Raw genomic sequence first — 21,601 nt, 5'->3', positions numbered from 1 at the left:
AGAGTTTACAGTCTATAAATACAGAGCGATTATAATAAGCACTTTGCATCTCCATTGCGTCGTGGCACACTATTCCGATAGTTGCCAGTTGCCACTTTTAGCCCTGTGAAGACCCAGCTAACCTATATTTAGGTCATCCAGCGGATGCTATCTGACCGTAGGGGGATATTTCGGTGGTCGACCTTGGAGCTGGTGGAATATTTTCCACAGCGAGTGTTGGCGGCGTATAAATATCAAGCTCCGGCAACTTGCTGACACACTGCATGAATGCAATGCGTTGCACTTGTTACCCAAACCATGCCACAGCGAGCGAGGAGGAATGGGGGGCCTGGTGCTTATATCTGTCCACTTGTTGTGGAAAAAAGCTTCCGAACAGGTGCGGCGCTTTTAACATTTTGAGGCCCGTTTCCAGTTTTATCCAGCCGTTGTTTTTGAGCCGTCTGACTTTGGCCGGCTCCCGACACTCTGCTGCGTTTGCTTTCCATGTCATGGCCTTTCACCTCGAGGGTCGAGTGGCGGCTCCGCTCTGGAGCAGGCGCCCGTAGCGTCCACCCGGCTGGTCAAACATCCAGCTCACTTTCCCTAAACTCATAAATCTCAGTCGCCATCACTCAGCACAGAGCACTGTGTCATCATTACATGGAATAAAGTTGAATACCTGCGATAAATTTGGCGTGTCCTGTGTTTCTAAGTGTGGGATTAAATTTCCATCACAAATATTATCTCTGATGGTAGCAGCACCGGTATTTACTGTGTGGCTACGATAATGGATGGAAGATCCTCGTATAGAACAAACTACATTTTTCTTATCGTTTATCGAACATGTACAATGAGTCTTAAGTTTAAAGCTAAGGAGTAGTTAAAATGTTATTTTTTTTAATAAGTATAAAACAACTAAGAATAAATGTAGGAAACAGGAATGAACGTGGAGATTTATCTTCTCAGTCAGAGTTACAATATTATCAAACAATATTATCTTCCCATGACCATCAGTAGATACAGATGATGGACATTTCTGTTCATTTTTTAGAAGGATGAATATGTGAGGGTAACAGGACTGAGGAACTAAAACATGGATTTTAACCACATTATTCTACATTTCTTACGGAAAATAAAGATTAAAAACATAGACGGGATCTGGAGTCACCAAACTGCAGATTTTACTCTTATATTTCATTCTAAAGTGTCGTGTTAGAGAGCTGGGACATATAACCAATACTATTTTTCAGTGTTATAGGGTTTTTTTATAGACGTTTTAAATTATTTATCCAAAATTGCAATTAGATAAATGTGCAGGACACTCACGCTCAATTAAAAATGCATTTTAAAGTTAATTTTTTATATAAATGTAAACATCTAATGTCCTGGGGACGGAAATGGCACCGATAAGCAGAGAAACTCTGGTATACTGATCAAACACTTCAGATGAAGCTCTGATCAATTAAACTCCAGTTTTATCAGCTTCATGTCATTTATGTCCGGGCTCTCTGGGGGGGAAATCCAGAATCTGAAAGGACGAAGCTCTTACACCTCGCTGTTACGTTTCCTCTCACGCTAAAACACTTCACCCCGACAAGCTTTTAGTGAAAGTGCTTATAGTGTGTGTATGAATACACAGCTCCCCCCCCCCCATCACACACACTCACGCCTGAAGAGCGAGACGAGAGCGCAGCCTCCCATGTGAAGGTCGGCACCGTGGAGAAAAGGTGGTGGGACTCGTTACTAATCCCACTCGATTATTTCAACTGTGTTAATAACAAATCATCTCTTAGATGCTCACGGGTTCAGCTGAGAATAAAAGAAAGGAAAGAAAATGTGAATACAGCCAGTTAAAAGTCTGTTAATCGTCATAAAAAATACATTTATCACATGCCTGGGTAACTCATGTTTTAAATCCTGTGTGCTTTTTCATTCATGTTTTATTCTGATCAGGGTTGTGGGGGGTCCGGTGTCCCCGGAATCACCGGGCACAATGCATGAACACACCCTAAAAAGGACTCCTGTCCATTATGGGACCTCGAGCATCCCTCCTCTCAGAGATAGCCAATTACTGCATGTCTGTATGTTGACGTCCAGTGGCCCAAGCACCGCTGGGGATTTGTACCCTGGATCCCAGCAGTAGTGGGCTGGCATAATTTTGAGCAGGGACGGGCTGTCACAGGGTAGCGAAGTGCTGCGGTGCCATCCGTGATCGGTCGCGCCTAGACTTGCTGGTTGACGTCGTAGTAGCAGCAGCTATGAGGAACCCTGTTTGGACCATTGTCCCACTCCCTAAAGGTTCACAGCCATTCCTGTGTCTGTGTAGGTGCCCGGTAGGCCGATAGGGACTTGAAAGCTTGAGATCTCAACAGTGGTGGCGTGTTAGACTCCTGCGCCACCCGAGCGCCCTCTGATGGCTCTTCTAGCTCAGAATGAAATAGTTTATACGTAGATGGGATTTAAGTAGGAAGATTAATTAAGAGTAATTATGCCATGTATGAACCCTCACGCTGTTATTTGAAGTCCAGTCTAGACTTTAATGTCGTCTTGTTTACAAATGCAGATTTAATGCAGATTCTTGGCTTGATGTCTCAGGACAGCTCTGTTCAGTACCACGTGTAGAGAAACTGGCCTATATTATGATTCCTCCACCTCCAGTAAAAAACGTCATAGTGCTTTATTGCAGTTTATTTGACCCTTGATACTTTCACACTGTTAAGCGAACACACATGCAGTTCATATCCAACACAAAAGGCCGTGTGTGGCACTAACCCGCGGCTTCTCGCCCATCTATCATTTGTAAATCGTAATACAGCAGCTCATATCCTGGCGCACTAACTCAGTCACCCGACATCCACCACTGACGGACGTCGCGTTCGAACCCTCCGTACCCGCTCGCACGTGCAGGAGCGTCTGCGTGTTTCGGCGCAGGATCCAATCTCCCAGGACGACCGCCTCACCTTCCAGCTACAGCACCTCTGAAGACTGTCATCGCCTGGGCAACCAGCAATTGTATTTAGGCTCTTGTGGCCCCCGGCAGGGCCACCGTGCCCCCCATTCTGTGCACAAAAAAGAACTTATCCACTTTAAGAGATCGTCAGGAGTGTATTCAGTGTCGGTAATTAAGCTGGTGTGGTAGCAAGCGCACCCCAAAACTATGTGCTCTCAGTGAAACAGGAGTAGAGACGCCCAACTGTGTTATTCATTTAGAAATGTATCGGTCGATTTTCTTCACAAATAAGGTAGAACAATTCAGAAAGCATAATAATAATAACACCTCGGCTCTGTGTGAAAACCTGATCTCCCATCATTCTACACTCTGAGAAGAGGGCATGTCTAAATTCGTAATGTCTAGATTCCTTAAAATGCTCCTACTGAGGCGCCTTAATTCTGAGTGATGATCTGACTGAATAACGAGGGAGCGTCCGACGCCTCCTCAGCGCTGAAATCAATCCCAGCATTCAGTGCGACACGACTCTTCTCACCAAGAACTACAAACAAGGCAGACAAATAAAATGCGGAGCAGCCAATGGAGTTCTTTCCAAATGTAAATATTCTCGTTGATGTTTAATCTGTATAAAGGTGTGATTATACAAGCGTCGTTTATCTGTAAATTGGGGCGTCAGGGACAGTTTAATAAGTAGAGTGTCTAAATAATCTGATTATGAGCTCCGTGTGTTATTAGAATCCTCTCTACTGAGGAGCTGATCAGGTAGGCAGTACGGAGCAGGGCGGGTCACTAGGTTTTCACACAGACCCAATGTAATTTAAAAAGTCTATCTCTAATGCTATCTGTAGATGATTTTTTCTGATCTTGAACAGTTTTTATGCTGGATGCCCTTTCCGACACAACCCGCCTTATTTAATTCGGGCTTAGGACACCCCCCAAATTCAGGGGAGTTTGGCTGCTCCCAAGTCCTGCATTGGATTGGCACGCTGCCCAGTGTTTCCCAGTGGAAACTGGCCCACTGCAAACCTTGCCAGAATAAAGTGAACTTTAATTAACCTAAATAAAAAAATCAATAAACAGAGACTGAAATGTTGCTGAAATTAGACGTGTCGGCGTATTTTATTGAGGAGAAAACTGCTACACATACAGTGTATCACAAAAGTGAGTACACCCCTCACATTTCTGCAGATATTTAGGTATATCTTTTCATGGGACAACACTGACAAAATGACACTTTGACACAATGAAAAGTAGTCTGTGTGCAGCTTATATAACAGTGTAAATTTATTCTTCCCTCAAAATAACTCAATATACAGCCATTAATGTCTAAACCACCGGCAACAAAAGTGAGTACACCCCTAAGAGACTACACCCCTAAATGTCCAAATTGAGCACTGCTTGTCATTTTCCCTCCAAAATGTCATGTGACTCGTTAGTGTTACTAGGTCTCAGGTGTGCATAGGGAGCAGGTGTGTTCAATTTAGTAGTACAGCTCTCACACTCTCTCATACTGGTCACTGAAAGTTCCAACATGGCACCTCATGGCAAAGAACTCTCTGAGGATCTTAAAAGACGAATTGTTGCGCTACATGAAGATGGCCAAGGCTACAAGAAGATTGCCAACACCCTGAAACTGAGCTGCAGCACAGTGGCCAAGATCATCCAGCGTTTTAAAAGAGCAGGGTCCACTCAGAACAGACCTCGCGTTGGTCGTCCAAAGAAGCTGAGTGCACGTGCTCAGCGTCACAGCCAACTGCTGTCTTTGAAAGATAGGCGCAGGAGTGCTGTCAGCATTGCTGCAGAGATTGAAAAGGTGGGGGGTCAGCCTGTCAGTGCTCAGACCATACGCCGCACACTACATCAAATTGGTCCGCATGGCTGTCACCCCAGAAGGAAGCCTCTTCTGAAGTCTCTACACAAGAAAGCCCACAAACAGTTTGCTGAAGACATGTCAACAAAGGACATGGATTACTGGAACCATGTCCTATGGTCTGATGAGACCAAGATTAATTTGTTTGGTTCAGATGGTCTCAAGCATGTGTGGCGGCAATCAGGTGAGGAGTACAAAGATAAGTGTGTCATGCCTACAGTCAAGCATGGTGGTGGGAATGCCATGGTCTGGGGCTGCATGAGTGCAGCAGGTGTTGGGGAGTTACATTTGATTGAGGGACACATGAACTCCAATATGTATTGTGAAATACTGAAGCAGAGCATGATCCCCTCCCTCCGGAAACTGGGTCGCAGGGCAGTGTTCCAGCATGATAATGACCCCAAACACACCTCTAAGACTACCACTGCTTTATTGAAGAGGCTGAGGGTAAAGGTGATGGACTGGCCAAGCATGTCTCCAGACCTAAACCCAATAGAACATCTTTGGGGCATCCTCAAGCGGAAGGTGGAGGAGCGCAAAGTCTCGAATATCCGCCAGCTCCGTGATGTCGTCATGGAGGAGTGGAAAAGCTTTCCAGTGGCAACCTGTGAAGCTCTGGTAAACTCCATGCCCAGGAGAGTTAAGGCAGTTCTGGGAAATAATGGTGGCCACACAAAATATTGACACTTCAGGAACTTTCACTAAGGGGTGTACTCACTTTTGTTGCCAGTGGTTTAGACATTAATGGCTGTATATTGAGTTATTTTGAGGGAAGAATAAATTTACATTGTTATATAAGCTGCACACAGACTACTTTTCATTGTGTCAAAGTGTCATTTTGTCAGTGTTGTCTTATGAAAAGATATACTTAAATATCTGCAGAAATGTGAGGGGTGTACTCACTTTTGTGATACACTGTACATCATATAGATATTTTATTCAAACCAAACAGTGTTACAGCATCAAATGTCACATCGGGGTTAGCGTCTGATCAGTCGCTGTTATTACTGTGATAGCATTATTCAATCATGAATGCATATTTCCATTAGGAGGGCGCACACACACACACGCGCGACCCTCCTGCAGTCTAAAGATCCGTCATGATGCCAGTATGCTGCAGTAAACTTCCCGTCTGTAGGTCCTCCTGAATTTTCCTTCTCCTGCTAGCAGCTACAAGAAAAATAGTCACGTGTATTTATAAAACCATCGTCATTCTCTCCCGTACTGTGGTAAATTTGCTGTCCACCAGGTTCAAACCAGAACACGTCCAACGATACCAGAAACACGTAGCGTCGCTCAGTAGAACGCATGAACGTGTAAAAATCTTTCTTTTAATCTTTAACCGGAAAAGACTCGGCGTTTATAAAAAAGTTGAGAAACCTTTTGTGTGTTATGCTACAGCTGTGAACATGAGAATTATTTGCACATGATATTTTACACACACTTAGAAAGTAAACGATTAAAAACACGAACATCGTTCACACAGCCGCAGGTTCATCACCGTTTTCCTTCCATAGAACAAGATTCTTACAGAACAGTGGCACCGCCTGCATCTTCATAACGCTTATTAACATCTACAACACATCAATGCACATGAACACACACGTTATTCAAACACTTTCTTTTTAGCATTAATCATGTTATAAAACCAGACGTCCTGTTGTAACCAAAGTCTGGAACTCTGGAGTAAATTTGGCAGGTCAAAACTCGTACTCATACTCTCTGTATTCTGTCCACCTTTCATTTTTCAGGCGAGTATAAGCAGAATAATATTGCACACTACAGACAGACACGTTCAGTTTAGTTTTATAATGTACCAGTGTATATAATATATAATATAATCAGCAGAGATTTGGAATCGGCCTAAAAATGTGTGTTTATTCTTACCCAGGTGTGTGTGTGATAGTTTCTTACACTCCTGACACACAACTACACCTTCAACTCATAGTATTCATGTATTATGTGTATCATTTTTATACCACGATAGCTGTTATCTTCATCAACAATAATCATCAGATTGTAGAATTATATGTAGCGGTTCTCCCCCCCCCCCAATTTTTCACCTTTTCCCCCCAATCTAGTCGTGCCCAATGATTATCTCCGTCCAGACAGAGCAGTGCCAGTGCCGTGGTGTTCACACACTGGAGTCTCATAGAGAGACACGCTAAGCTCTGTGACTGCCTGGACCAGCCAGCAGAAGTCACATTTGCAGCAGCAATAAGGAACCCAATCAGCCTCCCTCCCTCCCTCCCTCTCTCACACACACAGCCACTAATGTCTGTAAGGTCAACAGCAAGAGCATTCGATCGCCATTGCCTTTTAAAGCACTGGCCCCCAACCACCGGCCCCACAGAAAGAATAAATATATATAAATTTTTTTCTGTTTTTTTGACAATTACACTCTGAAATGCACTCACTTTTAATAACATCCGCCTGCTCCTCTTGATGTGTTTGACACAAACCTATTTCAATCACGTAATAACAAAAAATGAAGCCCACAAGCTAAAGCTGAAATGAGCCAAAAAAAAGCTCAGGGTTCCCACTGATTCTCCGTCACTGGTGAGTAGTACTGGTATTATGCACTTTGTCTTTTTTGTTATGCTCGTCGTATCATTTTATCTTAAATCCTCCCGCCCCCGCCCGTCCTTGAAATTATATCTTATATGAAACGGGTCCATGGTGCTGAATAGTTTCCTTTTGTTGACCCAGTCTGAGGTGCATTTTATTCCCGTGTAGATCTTTTGATTTAGTCTTTTGTTTAACTCGTTCCTTAAACGGGGTCAAAACTCACCACAGTAACAAGGCGCGGGCGTAAAGTTGCTTTTATATACACACAAGTTTCCCTCGTTCTTCTTTTCGTGTAAAACCTTTGGTCTCTTTAAAAGGTTTTAAACACTAATGAGGAACAAACAGAAAAAAACTCAGCACAATTACAAACGACATCCTTAAAGAAACTCGGCACTCGACGATCAGAAACTATCAGGGAGAAATATGATCCTAAATAGAATATTTTTGCCCGGCAAAATGGTATTTCCACTCTCATCAGTCTGCACATGCAGCGTGATTCCATTACACCGCCATCAATCCCACCGAACAATAAACCCTGATTAAAATAAATGTTCAGAATAATCAGAGCTAAATGAAAACCACATTAAATGATCTGAATGTTTTATATTCATGTTTTTACCTCTTATTCATACAAACACTTCACATATACACAAGCACAGCTGGTCTGATGTGGTTCCTTGTTTTGGAGCACCTTAAGTTTTGCTATTTTGTTTTCATTCAGATTGAATTAATTATTTATTCAAATTCATTTTAATTACATTTCAACTCGGGCACCAAGTTTAAACAACTCAATTCTGTTAACACAGATTGTGGATTAAGTCTTATGCTAGTCTGCTACATCATAGGCGAAAGCGTTCACTAATGAAATCCAGATCGTTTATATTTACACGCTTTAATTCAAAGCGACTTACAGTACTGTGACAGTATATTGTCTAAACAATAGAAGGTTAAGGGCCTTGCTTAGGGGCCCAACAGTGGCAACCTGGCAGTGGTGGGGCTTAAACCAGCAACCTTTCGATTACTAGTCCAGTATCTTAACTGCTTGGCTACAACTTCCCTCAGATCAGCCAGGACATGTTTCTAGTGTGCGAGTGGCACTATCGGACAGACGATTGGCAGTGGTCTCGGGGGTGTCCGAAGTCCTGCGACGGATTGGCTGCCCTGGTGAAACCGAACCTGCGGCGACCCTGACCAGGATAAAGCGACTGATGAAAATGATATAAATTCACTCCCTAATGTAACGTAATGCCACACGGTGAACAAACACACACAATGTGTTAATCGCATTTCACTATTACATGCATATAATTTATGTTCATTTATTATAAACCTTCTTGTGCCCGTCAGGTTTAAATGCAACCTGTGCACAACCTGACTGGAATAAAGCGACCGAGCTCCAATCAGACACAATTTACCTTGTTTCATTATCTGTGTCACCCTTTAAATGCCTTAAACACTTAGAAACTAATAAATATTGATGGAAATCTGGTGATCCATATCAGTATCACACTGTCCTGCCAATAATCTACACCCTAAATGACTCCCCTCACATTCAGCCATCACCTAGTGCCACCTAGTGGTCGAGATTCGCATCTGCACCTTTAACCCTCTTCGTGTCACCACCATGGGAGACTCTTGATATATAAAAACATGTCAGTGTGTGTTCACTCCTTTCACTTTTTCATTATTAGTGCACCATTTTGAATGACAAGTTTCCAAAAATATAGATTTTCTTTGAATCCGATGCATCGTAAAAAAAAATCGTTAAAGATAAAGCAGTTAGAAGCCGAGTGAAGGATAACGCAGCGCTAGCATTTTATCAGAGAGCTATAAAAGAACATCAGCACTAGAATTTAGTCGTGTAAAAAACTGTGAGTGTCCGTGATGACTGGAATTGTATAAAAGTGGCCATCGTTGAGTGATGGATGATGGTGTGAATTGTACTGGTATTGCCTAAAGCTGAGTCAGTTCCACAGGACACGTTTATATCATCATTTATTTTGGTTTTCTCCTGCGCTGTACAGTCTGGAGAGTCGCCCTCTCTCATCGTCTCTCTCTCTCTCATCGTGTGTCTCTCTGTGTCTGTCTTTCTAAAAGTGTCACCGAGACATCCATCACTGATACGGTCACCATAGCGAAGATGGTGTAACTGGCACAAGGCCGTTTGTGGCAGTTTAGCGACATCACCGAGCGACACTCCTCTGAACTAAAGTGTTCACCGCGCCCGGCGGCTTTTATTGGCTGCAGCAGGTAGGGTGACAGTGCTGTCTCCGTCAGTGCAGGTAAAGAGGAATTCTGGGTAAGAAATTCTAAGCATGACACAAACCAACTTGCACAGATTAATCAGCTGAGGAAGGGTGAGATGATTTGAGAAGGAAGAAGCAAGTAAACGTAGTAAAACAGCAGTAAAATGTGGGATAAGTGAGGTGGGGTGTTCTCGACATGTCTGCAGTGTGGTGGATGATTGGATGAAGAGATCAAAGCTGGAGGTGGTGATTGGTTGAAGAGATCAAAGCTGGAGGTGGTGATTGGCTGAATAGATCAAAGCTGGAGGTGTGATTGTTTGGATAGATCAAAGCTGGAGGTGTGATTGGCTGAATAGATCAAAGCTGGAGGTGGTGATTGGCTGAATAGATCAAAGCTGGAGGTGGTGACTGGATAGATCAAAGCTGGAGGTGTGATTGGCTGAATAGATCAAAGCTGGAGGTGGTGATTGGTTGATATCAAAGCTGGAGGTGGTGATTGGCTGAATAGATCAAAGCTGGGCGTGGTGATTGGTTGAAGAGATCAAAGCTGGGCGTGGTGATTGGCTGAATAGATCAAAGCTGGGCATGGTGATTGGTTGAAGAGATCAAAGCTGGAGGTGGTGATTGGCTGAATAGATCAAAGCTAAAGGTGGCGATTGGTTGAAGAGATCAAAGCTGGGCGTGGTGATTGGTTGAAGAGGCCACTTGATTGAAGTGATTGGTTTCAGATTGGTCTGACTGGATTTTGAGGCTGCTGGGAGACTCAGTTCTCGGAGAGCGAGAGCGCCAGTGCTGCCTGCAGTGCCGCCTCCTCATCAATACTGTAATCCTACACACACACACACACACACACACACACACACACAGAATATGAATATGAGGAACACGAGAGAACAGCTAGTTCTGCTGGTGGTTTGTACTGCTGCTCACCACAAACGTATCGTAGGAGAACTTGTGCCGGTGCTGAAGGTGCTGCAGGAAGTTGGAGCTCTTGTAGCTGGGGTCGCCCCAGGGCATGGCCGAACACACGGGGCACACCTACACACACGGGACACACAGTCGGTGCATTTACATACAGCTCAACGGAACATGGATGTTAACAAACACAAGATGTAGATTAATAAGTCAAGATTTTTATTAATTCTGTTATTTATGCTGCTCAAATAGCGGTGGAACTGTAGTTATAACGACTCAAATCAGAAAAAGTTGGGACAGTGTGGAAAATGCAAATTAAATAAAAACACAGAGTTTCTTACATTAACTTTGACTTTTATTTGATGTCAGACAGGATGAACCTGCGATATTTCATGTTTTATCTGCTCAGCTTCATTTCATTTATTGATAAACATCCATTCCTGCATTTCAGGCCTGCAACACATTCCAAAAAAGTTGGGACGGAGCAATTTAGGGCGAGTAATGATTACACTGATTACATGATTACAATGATTAGTAGCCACTAGGCTACAAGGGCAGTTGTAGTCTAGCGGTTAAGGTACTGGACTAGTTAGCAGAAGGTTGCTGGTTTAAACCCCACCAGGTTGCTGCTGTTGGGCCCTTAACCCTCAATTGCTTAGACAGTATACTGTAAGTCGCTTTAGATAAAAGTGTCTGCTAAATGCCGTAAATGTAAATAATGATGTGATTTCAAACAGGTGATGTCAACAGGTGATTGTGACCATGGTCAGCAGCATCCAGGAAAGGCTGAGAGTGTCTGATGACCGAAGATGGACAGAGGATCTCCAGTTTGTCCACAAATGCGTGAGAATATTATTGACACGTGTATTTATATTTACCCCCATGGGAACGAACATCGAGTAGCCGATCAGTCGGTGTGATTGTGTATGTTCTGGGTTGCACATATTGTACCCAACCCAACTGTGAACCAGGCTGTACTAGATTGTTGCTGCACTTGGCACGTTGACTTACCACTTTGTTTGGGTCGTTGCGATGGTTTTCCATGCAGTGCTTTACCAGCTCCTGTTGGTCCAGGTTTCTTGCTCCGCAGTACGGGCACGCGAAAGTCGATCGGTTCGGAATATTGCTGTACGCAAGACAAAAACATATTTATTTCCATCTGAATCCTGGAAAAAAATCCTCCATGGTACGGAAGGGCAGGTAGCGTTTTACAGAGGGCAGATTCCACAGCGTGCCAAGCTCACCTGGGAATAGGTTGTGATGTGGGCACCACGGGCGTGAACTTTGGGCAGTTGGCCATCTGTTCTTGGACCTTTGTGCACGACGAGATGTGTGACCTCATTTTAACCAGTGTGACCTGCAGATATAACAAGATCAAGCGTTAAAATGAGAAATACACACGTGTGGGTTAAATAAAAAAAAAGAAGTGCGAGTCAGGTGTGTGTGTGTGTGCGAGCGAGCGACACACTTTTTTGCTGCAGCCTCGACACGGCGCTTTGTAAGAGGAGAGCTGCTTCTCCACGCTGGACGACTTGTCCACTTTTTTGGGGTCGAAAGGCATGCGGCACAGGGGACAGAGGGGGGACGTGACCTGGAGACACGGCTGGAGACAGTCCCCGCAGAACCTGCACAAACACACAAACACAAACAGCAGTTACAAGTGTACCACAGTAAATGGGTTCAGGCAGTTGTAGACTAAGGTTCTGGACTAGTAAGCAGAAGAATGCCGGTTCAAGACCCACCACTACCAGGCTGCCACTGTTGGGCCCTTGAGCAAGGCCCTTAACCCTCAATTGCTTAGACTGTTTGTGGATTGTTTGGTATGGAGTTTTTGGAGGTCAGTCAGGGAGGCCAGATCGAGATGGTTTGGGCGTGTGCAGAGGAGGAATCGGCACATACTTTTCCCCAACACTTGTGCAGATCAAGCAAGTTGCCGGTAGGTGAGACTGGTTTTTCCTGATCATCTGGAGAACCTGGCCCAGACCCAGCGTGTCGTCATGACTCAGCAGAGCCGAAAGACGGATGGAGAGTGCAAACCCGGTGCCCCTTTCTCTCTCTCTCTCTCTCTCTCTCTCTCTCTCTGTGATAGATGAGCCCGGGCTTTATGGAATTCATAAAGCAGAAATTCATCCTGGGATCGCTGCCAGCTCGGTGTTGGGTTTATTCGCGTGGCAACTTTGGGGCCGGCAGAAGCTCCTCGATCGCGCTGTCGTCAAAAAATACAAAGCGAGTGAGACAGGAAGGAAGACTGAGCGTTAAAGCGATGGTGTGATACTTCCTCCCTCCTCCAGCCGAGGTCAAGAGGGCTCGCTTCAGTGACCGTGTTTTATTCTAGTCACTCGTTTGTTTTGCTTTGTTTAGGTGTGCAGTTTTCAGGTTTTAAGAAATAATTACCATATAGGAGGTGTACTACACACAGGCATTGCTGAGAGAAAAAGTATTTGCCCCCTGCTTATATTTCAGACTGTTTTGAGCTGTTTAGATTCACCCAGGCTGCAGTAATCAAGGCTGTACGTGTCTAGAATTGAAAGCAATTATTAGATAATTATCATGATTATCAGATAGGGGCAGTTACTTTTTTAAACAGGACCGGCTGGTATTGGATAACGTTCCTTCAATCAATAACATTCAAATATAAGGCATGCTGGCGAGGGTCAATATTGTACATCCCTTGTATGTGCACTCGGCAGTGCGCTCTTAAACCCAGATAAAATTAGAAGGGCATCCCGGCGTAATAAGCCTTCCATGTGCCTAGTCTACCTGATAGATCTGATCCTAAATACGGAAGCAGCTGAGAAATAAACAAGTAAATTCAAGCTGTACTTAAAAAGCCTTTAATATTTAATATGAGCAGTAATTCATGTATCTTCACATCAAAAGTAGTCTAGAAACGACCATTGAAGAAGGGTACAAATTAAATCTACACCTTAGTGTGGCTAATACTTTTGTTTACGTTTCACACGGGGCGGCAAGAAGGTCCTGGGTTCAGTCCAAAGACGTGCAAGTGAGGTGAATTAAAGATACTAAATTGTCCAAGACTGTGTTCGATGTAACCTTGTGAATCTTGTGTAATGAGCAACCGTTCCCGTCATGAATGTAACCAAATGTGTAAAACATGACGTTAAAATCCTAATAAAGAAACAAAGGTTTCACACGACTCTAAATTAAAGTTTTAGCTAGTGCCCGGATGATTAATTTAGTGCTCGCCGAGCCCGTCATCCTCTGAATACACACGGACAGAGCATGGCATTTTAAACCCTTTGAAACGCACAATCTGAGTAAAGTGAACGCAGCAAATGCCAAAGTGAAACATCTTTCAAATGCACAAATCTCTTTTCTTTTTTTTATAACTAAAATAAATAAATAAAACAGCAACTAATGTCCAAAGCTCTACCTACTAAGCTACCACTGTTAAATCACTAAACACACCTTAAATTGCAACTTCACAGTCCGTGATGCGATTTTCACAGCCGTGAATTATGTAGGGCCTTAGTGATAAGTACCAACCGACAGCAGGCTGTTAAACCTTAGTTAACTGCACATCGGTGAGTCTGGTTCAAGATGCTCGTTGGTCTGGGAGGGAAGAACTCAAGGAGTCAGAGACAAATCCAACTCAAGTATCTGGCATTCAGTGTGTGTGAGAGCAGATTGAGCGAGATTTCTTGGAAATGTGGGATAGCGAGATGGAAAAGTGTGACTGCTGTGTGATGAAATGATCACAGTAGTCGAAATGTGGGGAAAAGAAATAATAGAAAGATTAACCAAGACCTCCAGTTTCCAGTTTATTTCAGCAGCTAGTTAGGCATCGTCCAGACTACATGCCTAAATTAATATACATATGTCCACCTATCAGGTAGGAGTGCACAATACATGAAGTCTTTACTAAATGTAGGTACTTTTCTTAGTTTTTTCACACTTCTTTCTTATTTATTTTTTTAACTATTCTTAACAGGTTCATGGCATCAAGAATGCAGGCCAACAGAACAGGTAGTCCTCGAGAGCTCAGTGACGTTCCACATGGCAGTCGTAAGATGCCACAAGCAACAGTCAGAGCACACCGGACGGAACCGAACCCTCCACCACTTCAGGTCTGTAGAAGCTTGTTACACGTGCCGCTCAGATTTAATTCGGGATTAAACAGCAAAACAGGCCGCGAGGGTCAGAGCCCCCCGGAGAGCAGACGGTCCGGCTTCAGACGTAATTGGATTTTTTTATTCGGGTCGTGTCTTTAATGGAATATGAACAGGGAGATACGGGCTCGCTTTGATCCAGCTCTCTGTGCTAATCCAAAAAAGGCTGTTTGTACTCCTACATGCTGAAATAAATGAGAGAGCAAACAAAGCACTGAAGGCGAGAGGGAACGAGAGTGACGGCAGCAAGCAAAGCTTTGGAGATCCTAACAAACCAGTTTAGATCTTTAACAGTTCTTAAATAGTATATGACACCGTATGTCCTACAGTAATTGACTTGCTTCCACTTCTGTAAATTATTAGCAGTTTATATATTATACTAGACACTTTATTATGCCGAGACCGGGGTTTGAACCTCAGCCGGCCAGACAACTACACAGACACAACTGTCTGTTTCGATGCTCTGCAATGGATCTGTGCCCTGTCCGGAGTATTCCCATCTTGTGCTTGTATTCCTGTACTATTGGAACTAAGTATCTCTCTGCTGGTTGGTCAAATGCACGTGCCACAGGGATGGTGAATAACGGAGAGCAGTGTGTGACTCTACATACGCATTACAGCTCGTGCAGGTAAAAAGAAGCATTTGGCTGCTACACAATTCGGAAGGGGTGTGTGTTAGGTACGGCCCGTTTCGGTCAGGCTCAGGGTTTGCAGCAGTAGAGGAATGATGTATCTGGGTGATTGGATACGACTAGACTGGGAGATAAAGGGAAATGAAAACGTACTCATCAGTTTACCCAGTATACCCAGTATGTAGCAGGTTTTATATCTGGATTAGAAATTGTCAACACCAGTTCTTACTGTTTATACTCGTAGTTCGAATAAAAAGACAGCGTGTCAGATAATCCGTCAGCTTTACAGCGTAAACGCTCCTGAAGCAGGTACGCTCATTATCTGATGGGTTCCCCTGATCTCTGTCTCTCTCTCTCACTCTCTCTCTCTCTCGCTTCATCTCCTCAGATGGACGGCTCTGATACAGAGGGGTCAGGATTAGATCCAGACTTTACTACACGTTTAACGACGCTATCTGTGTGGATCAGGACATTGTGTTCTCTCTCCTGCTGCAGTCTTGGTGCTCGTACTCGCCCATCCCGATGCCCACACTGCTCATTTAAAAAAAATGAGGGTTATGATTCTTTAGTACTGAGCACTTTTCTTTCGGATAGCCTCGCCGAAGGGGCTCTGAAGACCTCAAAAAGTTACGAGTTTGAAATAACCATCTGCTGGTTTCTCTTACAGCCGAATATAGAAGTGAAGATGGTGTCTGTACAGTGCCCGTGTTCTCCTCCTGGCACGACTATGTGCCCATTCAGTCTCGTTACTCTATCCAGCCGCTCTGTTGCTTATTAACAGACAGAGTGTGTGTAAAGTCTACACAATCTACACAATGGGTCTGTGTGAAAACCTGTCGCTCGCTCTCTCTCTCTCTCTCTACACAGATCTGACTGAATAACGAGGGAGCGTCCGACACTCCAGGTCAATATACACTACGTGGACAAAAGTATGTGGACGCCCCTTCTAATTACTGAATTCATGTGTTTCAGGGGAAATACTGTAAGTCAAAAATATAAAGGGAATCACACTCCTCCAACTGTGCAGCAACAGTTTAGCATTACTGTGAACTGAGGCTTTCTTGACCAACATTAATGCCAAGTCATACAATCACTCCTTTGACCGAAGGGGCACAAATTCCCACAAACATACTTTAAAGTCTTGTGAGAAGTCTTCTCAGAAAAGTGACTGAAACTGGCTTCTAGAAGTGTGTGTGTGTGTGTGTGTGTGTGTGCATGAGTGTTTTGAAGTGATAGCTGCGTTGGAGTGTGTGTGTGTGTTTTTATGGGTTAGAGGATAATATAACGAGGCTTGCCCTGACACCGTTTCATTAAAATTTAAGCTATAATTAGATTATAATGCAGCTCTGTCCCTGATGTGGGCTTCCTGTAATCAGTGTGAGCCTGTTAGTTCTGCGTAACTGTGTGTGTGTGTGTGTGTGGGTGGGTGGGTGCAGGCGCCTCCTGGTACGCCATGCATTTTTAACCACGGCGGTAGTAAAAACAACAGGGTTTGATATACATGGCTGCTAGGCGTGTAGCGATCTATATATTAAAAACTGGTTTGTGTTTAAATTGTGGACGTTAGTGATTCGTCTGTATGGAAATTCTGAGCTTTTTTGCAGCGACGGCCTCGTATTTTAGTGCAAATGCTTTTTACGGTGTGGTTACGGTGTGGATTCACAGTGTGTCTGTGGGAATCTGTGTCCAATCAGTAAATGTATTCACTCTGCATGTGTTTGGTGGGGATGTGTGCAGCCTGCTGGATTTTCTTTCACACTGTATAAATTAAGACATGTCTGTATGGGTCTCGCATTGTACACGTGGCCCCAGTTTTAATTGGAACCATTTTTTATCGTGCGATTAAATTTACGGTCCTACAGGTGTAGGAGGTACTGGTGTAGTGAAACATCTAAACTCAGTAGTTGTTTGTTTGCTATCTACAAATTACTGAGCTATAATAATATAGCAATAATTAATACAAAATCAATCAAATGTAAACAGTGCATGAGGTTGAAGAAAACCAGTTTGGACCCACCCAAAGAATGTTGTACTCTGTAAGAACTTTCTAGCTTTCTAGGTGCAGCGGACTAGGGTTCGAATCCCTGCAGTGTCATCACACAGACATGACTAGCTATGCTGGTGGGGGGGTGAGGAAGTAGTTGCATCCTGTCCAGGGTTATCCTGCTTTGCACTTAGTGTCTCCCAGTGAAACCAGACCTGCAACTGTGACCTGGATGAGTCAATGTTTTATGACAGAAATCAGTCCTGAGTTGAATGTGACAGGTTTATAAATATCTCATTTTGCACAAAGTGATTGTGTGTAGTTCACATTATGGAAAGAATACTAAATGTACAAAGCTCAGTTCCAAACTAAACTGGACCATCTGTACCAACAGGCCAAAGATCTAGGATGGGCGACCGTCCTCTTTTCTCCCCCTGATTCTGCACCATAGCTGTCTTTCTGTATGATTCTAAAGGTAAGCAAGGTAGGCTCATTTTATCTCACTGAAATGTGAACGAACATTTAGAGGAATTAAAACAATCAAAGGAAAACGAAAGTGTTCAGAACTGAAACCGATGCAGGAACAAACCGTGGTAAAAACAATAATCACAAAGAGGATTCAGCACCAGCTTCAGTTCCTCAGTTCTGCTTCATAAACGTCGTGCTGCGTTAAACAGTAAGTCAAAGATTTAATAATGTTTATCTACACGCCCCATTACCAGTTAAATGCAGTAAAAACAAGAATCTGTGATTTGTTTATTTATTTAATTTAGATCCAGAGTTTAAGTGTTTTGAAACATTTTACTACAAGCAGGTGAATAAATAACAGGTGAGGAAATCATGATCGGGTATAACGGGCTCAGTCGTGTCTCAGCACTTTTCACCTTCACCTTTATCACCTGTGTGTGTAGAGTGCCGGCTAGGTCGGGGTCGATGGCATGACTAGAACCCGGGTCTCGGCTGTGGTGGGATGCCGCTTTAGACCTCTGAGCCTATTTAAGCAACACTAAACGCTCTTTCAAACAGCCATGATGAGAAATAATTGTAGTACTACCGTAAGGGTGGCACGGTGGCTTATTGGGTGGCACGGTCCTTTCTGTGTGGAGGATTTGTTAGATGAATTATTCACATCTATTAATTTATTTATACCCAATCAGATGTCAAACACAAAGTAAAAACATAAGGAGCATATAAATGTTCAATAAATAGATATTTTTATTTCAGGGAAATTATTAAATTATTGTTGAAATACTTTTAAAGGTACATTTAAAGGGTTACAGAATCAGAATCTTTATTGTTCGCCAAGTACCAGATGTACAAGGAATTTCTCTTGGTGCAGGCGTCAACAAACATACATAAAATAACAAAATAGAATAAAATCAAAATATGTTTTTACAAATTAAAATAACAAATAAGATATTGCTACCAAAATCCTAAAATAATAAAAAATCAACTGATTGTTGGAATTTTATGTTAAATACAAAAGTAGCAGAAATAAAAACGAAGACAATTATGCACATATAACTATTACATGAGGATTTTTTTGTCATGTTTTACACACTTTGGTTACATACATGACATCAGTTTAAGTTTTTAACGTCAAACACAGTCATGGACGATTTTATATCTCCAATTCACACTGGAATGTGGGAGGAAACCGGAGCTCCTGGAGGAAACCCACACAGACACGGGGAGAACATGCAAACTCCACCTGGGGCTCGAACCCAGGACCTTCTCGCTGTGAGGCCACGGTGCTACGATTTTCAGATCAGTAAACATTATATATGAATGTATTCTATATAAATCTATTATAAATCCTGTGTTGCATGTACTGTATCAGTGGTGTGTAGCCGCCAGGTACAGCTAATGTAAATCCAGGTGTTACTCACGTATGTGCACAGCTGGAGATGCTGACAGGTTTGTGATAAACTTCGAGGCAGATGGGGCAGGAAAACTGGCTCTCCAGACTCTCTCCGTGCTGAAGCTGAGGATGAGGATGAGCCGGTCTGAGCTGAGCAGCAGAAACAAAACTGCGGAACATCGCCATCATGAAACAGCGAGGAGCTCCTGATGCTGCTGCTGCTGCTGCTGCTGTTCTTCTCTCTTCTGCACGATCCTGCGATTAATTCATCCGTCCGTCTCTAATACACTCAAATCCTGCACAACAACGTCTGTTTTTAATGCACAATGTATACAAAATTAAGACACAATCATCAGTTCATCCCACATCTGTCTGCCAGCACAATAATCCATACTAACACACCGATCACCCAAAGTAAACATTACCAGCATACGAGGACCGTTAGCCTGTTTTGCTGTTATGCGTGGTGCATTGTGGGTATTGTAGTTTCACCTTTGCTCGCGTCTGCGCTGCCACGCCGCTGTAGAACTACATTTCCCGAACGCCCCGTGACACCGTTTTCACACAATAGACGCACTCGAGAGCAGCCAAAACAATCGCTGTGTACTAGCTCTGCAAACGCTATTATTAAAAAATATTGGCTATTTATGATGTATTTATAAAATCATGAAGCTATAAGTTCATATTAAAGCAGCAAAATAACATAACGGGTCATTTTGATAGTATTCAAGTGGTTTACGCTAAGTGCATCATGGGTACTGTAGTTATTTAAATATTTATTTTGACAACACGGACACGGTTAGTGACTACGATTCCCAGCATGCCTCGCGACACCACAGACGTTTACAAAATACACACACTTTATCTTAGGCACATTATCGCGATTTATTAGCAGTAAGAGATTTTAAATTGCGGTATATTTGTGTGTGTGTGTGTGTGTGAGAGAGAAATTAAGCTTTTGCAGGATAATGAGCAAAGATTCCACATGAGAGCTGTCAGAAGCTTGTTAGCACTTAAAGAATTTGCATTTTCAAGGTTATCGAGGCAGAAGAATGTTCCAGCAAGTACTAATGCCTTTATTTGTCATATATACAAACACACACACACACACACACACAAGTGTACAGTACAGTTAAGTTCTTTATTTCTTTGCATATCCCAGCTTGTTTGGTTCAGAGAGCAGGGTAAACCCTTGAGGGTTAAGGGCCTTTCTCAAGGGCCCAACAGTGGCTGCATGGCAGAGCTGGGATTCGAACTGTCAATCTTTCACTAGGCTACCACCGTCCCAGTGCTAATGCTGGGGGTTGAATAATAATGCACATGGACCTTCGTCAAGAGAACTAATTTTATTTAACCTTAAAATCATATAGTTTTATAGTTTTTATACTTATTTTAAAAGTTTTTATACTAAGTTTTAATTCTGTTAGTTTAATTTTGTTTTATGTATAATATATACTTATAATTGACGTTTGGAGGACGAATAAAGTAAGAATTTGATTGTACAGTGTAACTGCTGGTTCTTCTGTGCACATGACAATAAAACTCTTGAATCTTGAACTGCTCGTGTGTATCAATACATTTTTATTTTCTCTGTTTATTGAGATTTCTTGTAGATTCTTATTTATTTTTAATCTACATCACAATACCTTTTAATGAGTTTTTTTTATTACAACTGTAAGGCAGTAGTAGTTTATTATCATCATTATTATTATTATTATTATTATTATTATTAGCAGTGTTGGGGTAACAGTAATGTGATTACTTTTTTCTGTAACGAAGTAATATAACGCATCACAGTGAAATATTTAGTAATGACATTACAGCTCCTAACTTAATAAAAACTACGTTACTTGCGTTACTCACATTTTTATATAAAATATTATTTTTTAAAACCCAGAGCATAAAACAAAGCTGATTTCAGAGTAACGTGTGCATGCACTCCACAACTGAACTGCACAGCCGGTCATGTGACTGAGTGATGAGTCGTTCGCAAACGATCCGATTCGATTGAACGACTCTTTGAAATGAACGAAAGGAACCGAGTCGCTCCTCCAGTATAAGGACAAATAATTAAGGAATAAACTTGTTTAATGGTGTTAAATCTGATTGGTTCATGGCGCGTATGTTTTAAAGCAGAAACAAACACATGCACATCACTGCACAAGAGAGGATTTTTTTTTTTTTGTAGATTTGATTCCAGTATACAGTATTTGTGTGGGTTTTAGAATGTAACGTAAAAGTAAAGTAATGAGGAACGAGATGACATTTTCCAGGAAGTAATGAGTAAAGTAATCCCATTACAATTTCAGTTAAGTAATAAGTAATGAGTAATGGATTACTTTTTTTGAGTAACTACCCCAACACTGATAATTAGGCACCCAATAATATACTGTTAACGCTTTTTTATTAATTTAACCCCGGTGTTGTAGCTCTCAGTGTCCGGTGGATAATGCCATCCCATCCCAT

At 42.6% G+C, this 21,601-nt stretch overlaps 1 protein-coding gene and 1 long non-coding RNA gene across 2 annotated transcripts; one reads left to right on the top strand and one right to left on the bottom strand.

Annotated features, from left to right (window-relative positions):
- Nucleotides 1-9,158: 9,158 nt before the first annotated feature.
- Nucleotides 9,159-19,684, bottom strand: LOC134304279 (E3 ubiquitin-protein ligase RNF166). The gene is made up of 7 exons (XM_062989890.1): nt 19,628-19,684; nt 19,164-19,431; nt 11,997-12,153; nt 11,773-11,885; nt 11,540-11,654; nt 10,544-10,651; nt 9,159-10,442 (listed from the first exon to the last, which is right to left on the bottom strand). Exons 2-7 carry the CDS (start codon nt 19,322-19,324, stop codon nt 10,377-10,379), a joined length of 720 nt encoding a protein of 239 aa, XP_062845960.1. The 5' UTR covers nt 19,325-19,431; nt 19,628-19,684; the 3' UTR covers nt 9,159-10,376.
- On the top strand, nt 14,509-17,763 carry LOC134304285 (uncharacterized). Its single transcript, XR_010007801.1, has 3 exons — nt 14,509-14,616; nt 16,158-16,219; nt 17,669-17,763. It is a non-coding gene; the product is annotated as an uncharacterized LOC134304285 (long non-coding RNA).
- Nucleotides 19,685-21,601: the final 1,917 nt, after the last annotated feature.

This window comes from Trichomycterus rosablanca, chromosome 27 (assembly GCF_030014385.1).
Source record: "Trichomycterus rosablanca isolate fTriRos1 chromosome 27, fTriRos1.hap1, whole genome shotgun sequence".
NCBI lineage: Eukaryota > Metazoa > Chordata > Actinopteri > Siluriformes > Trichomycteridae > Trichomycterus > Trichomycterus rosablanca.
This window is presented reverse-complemented; position numbering and strand designations above follow the sequence as displayed.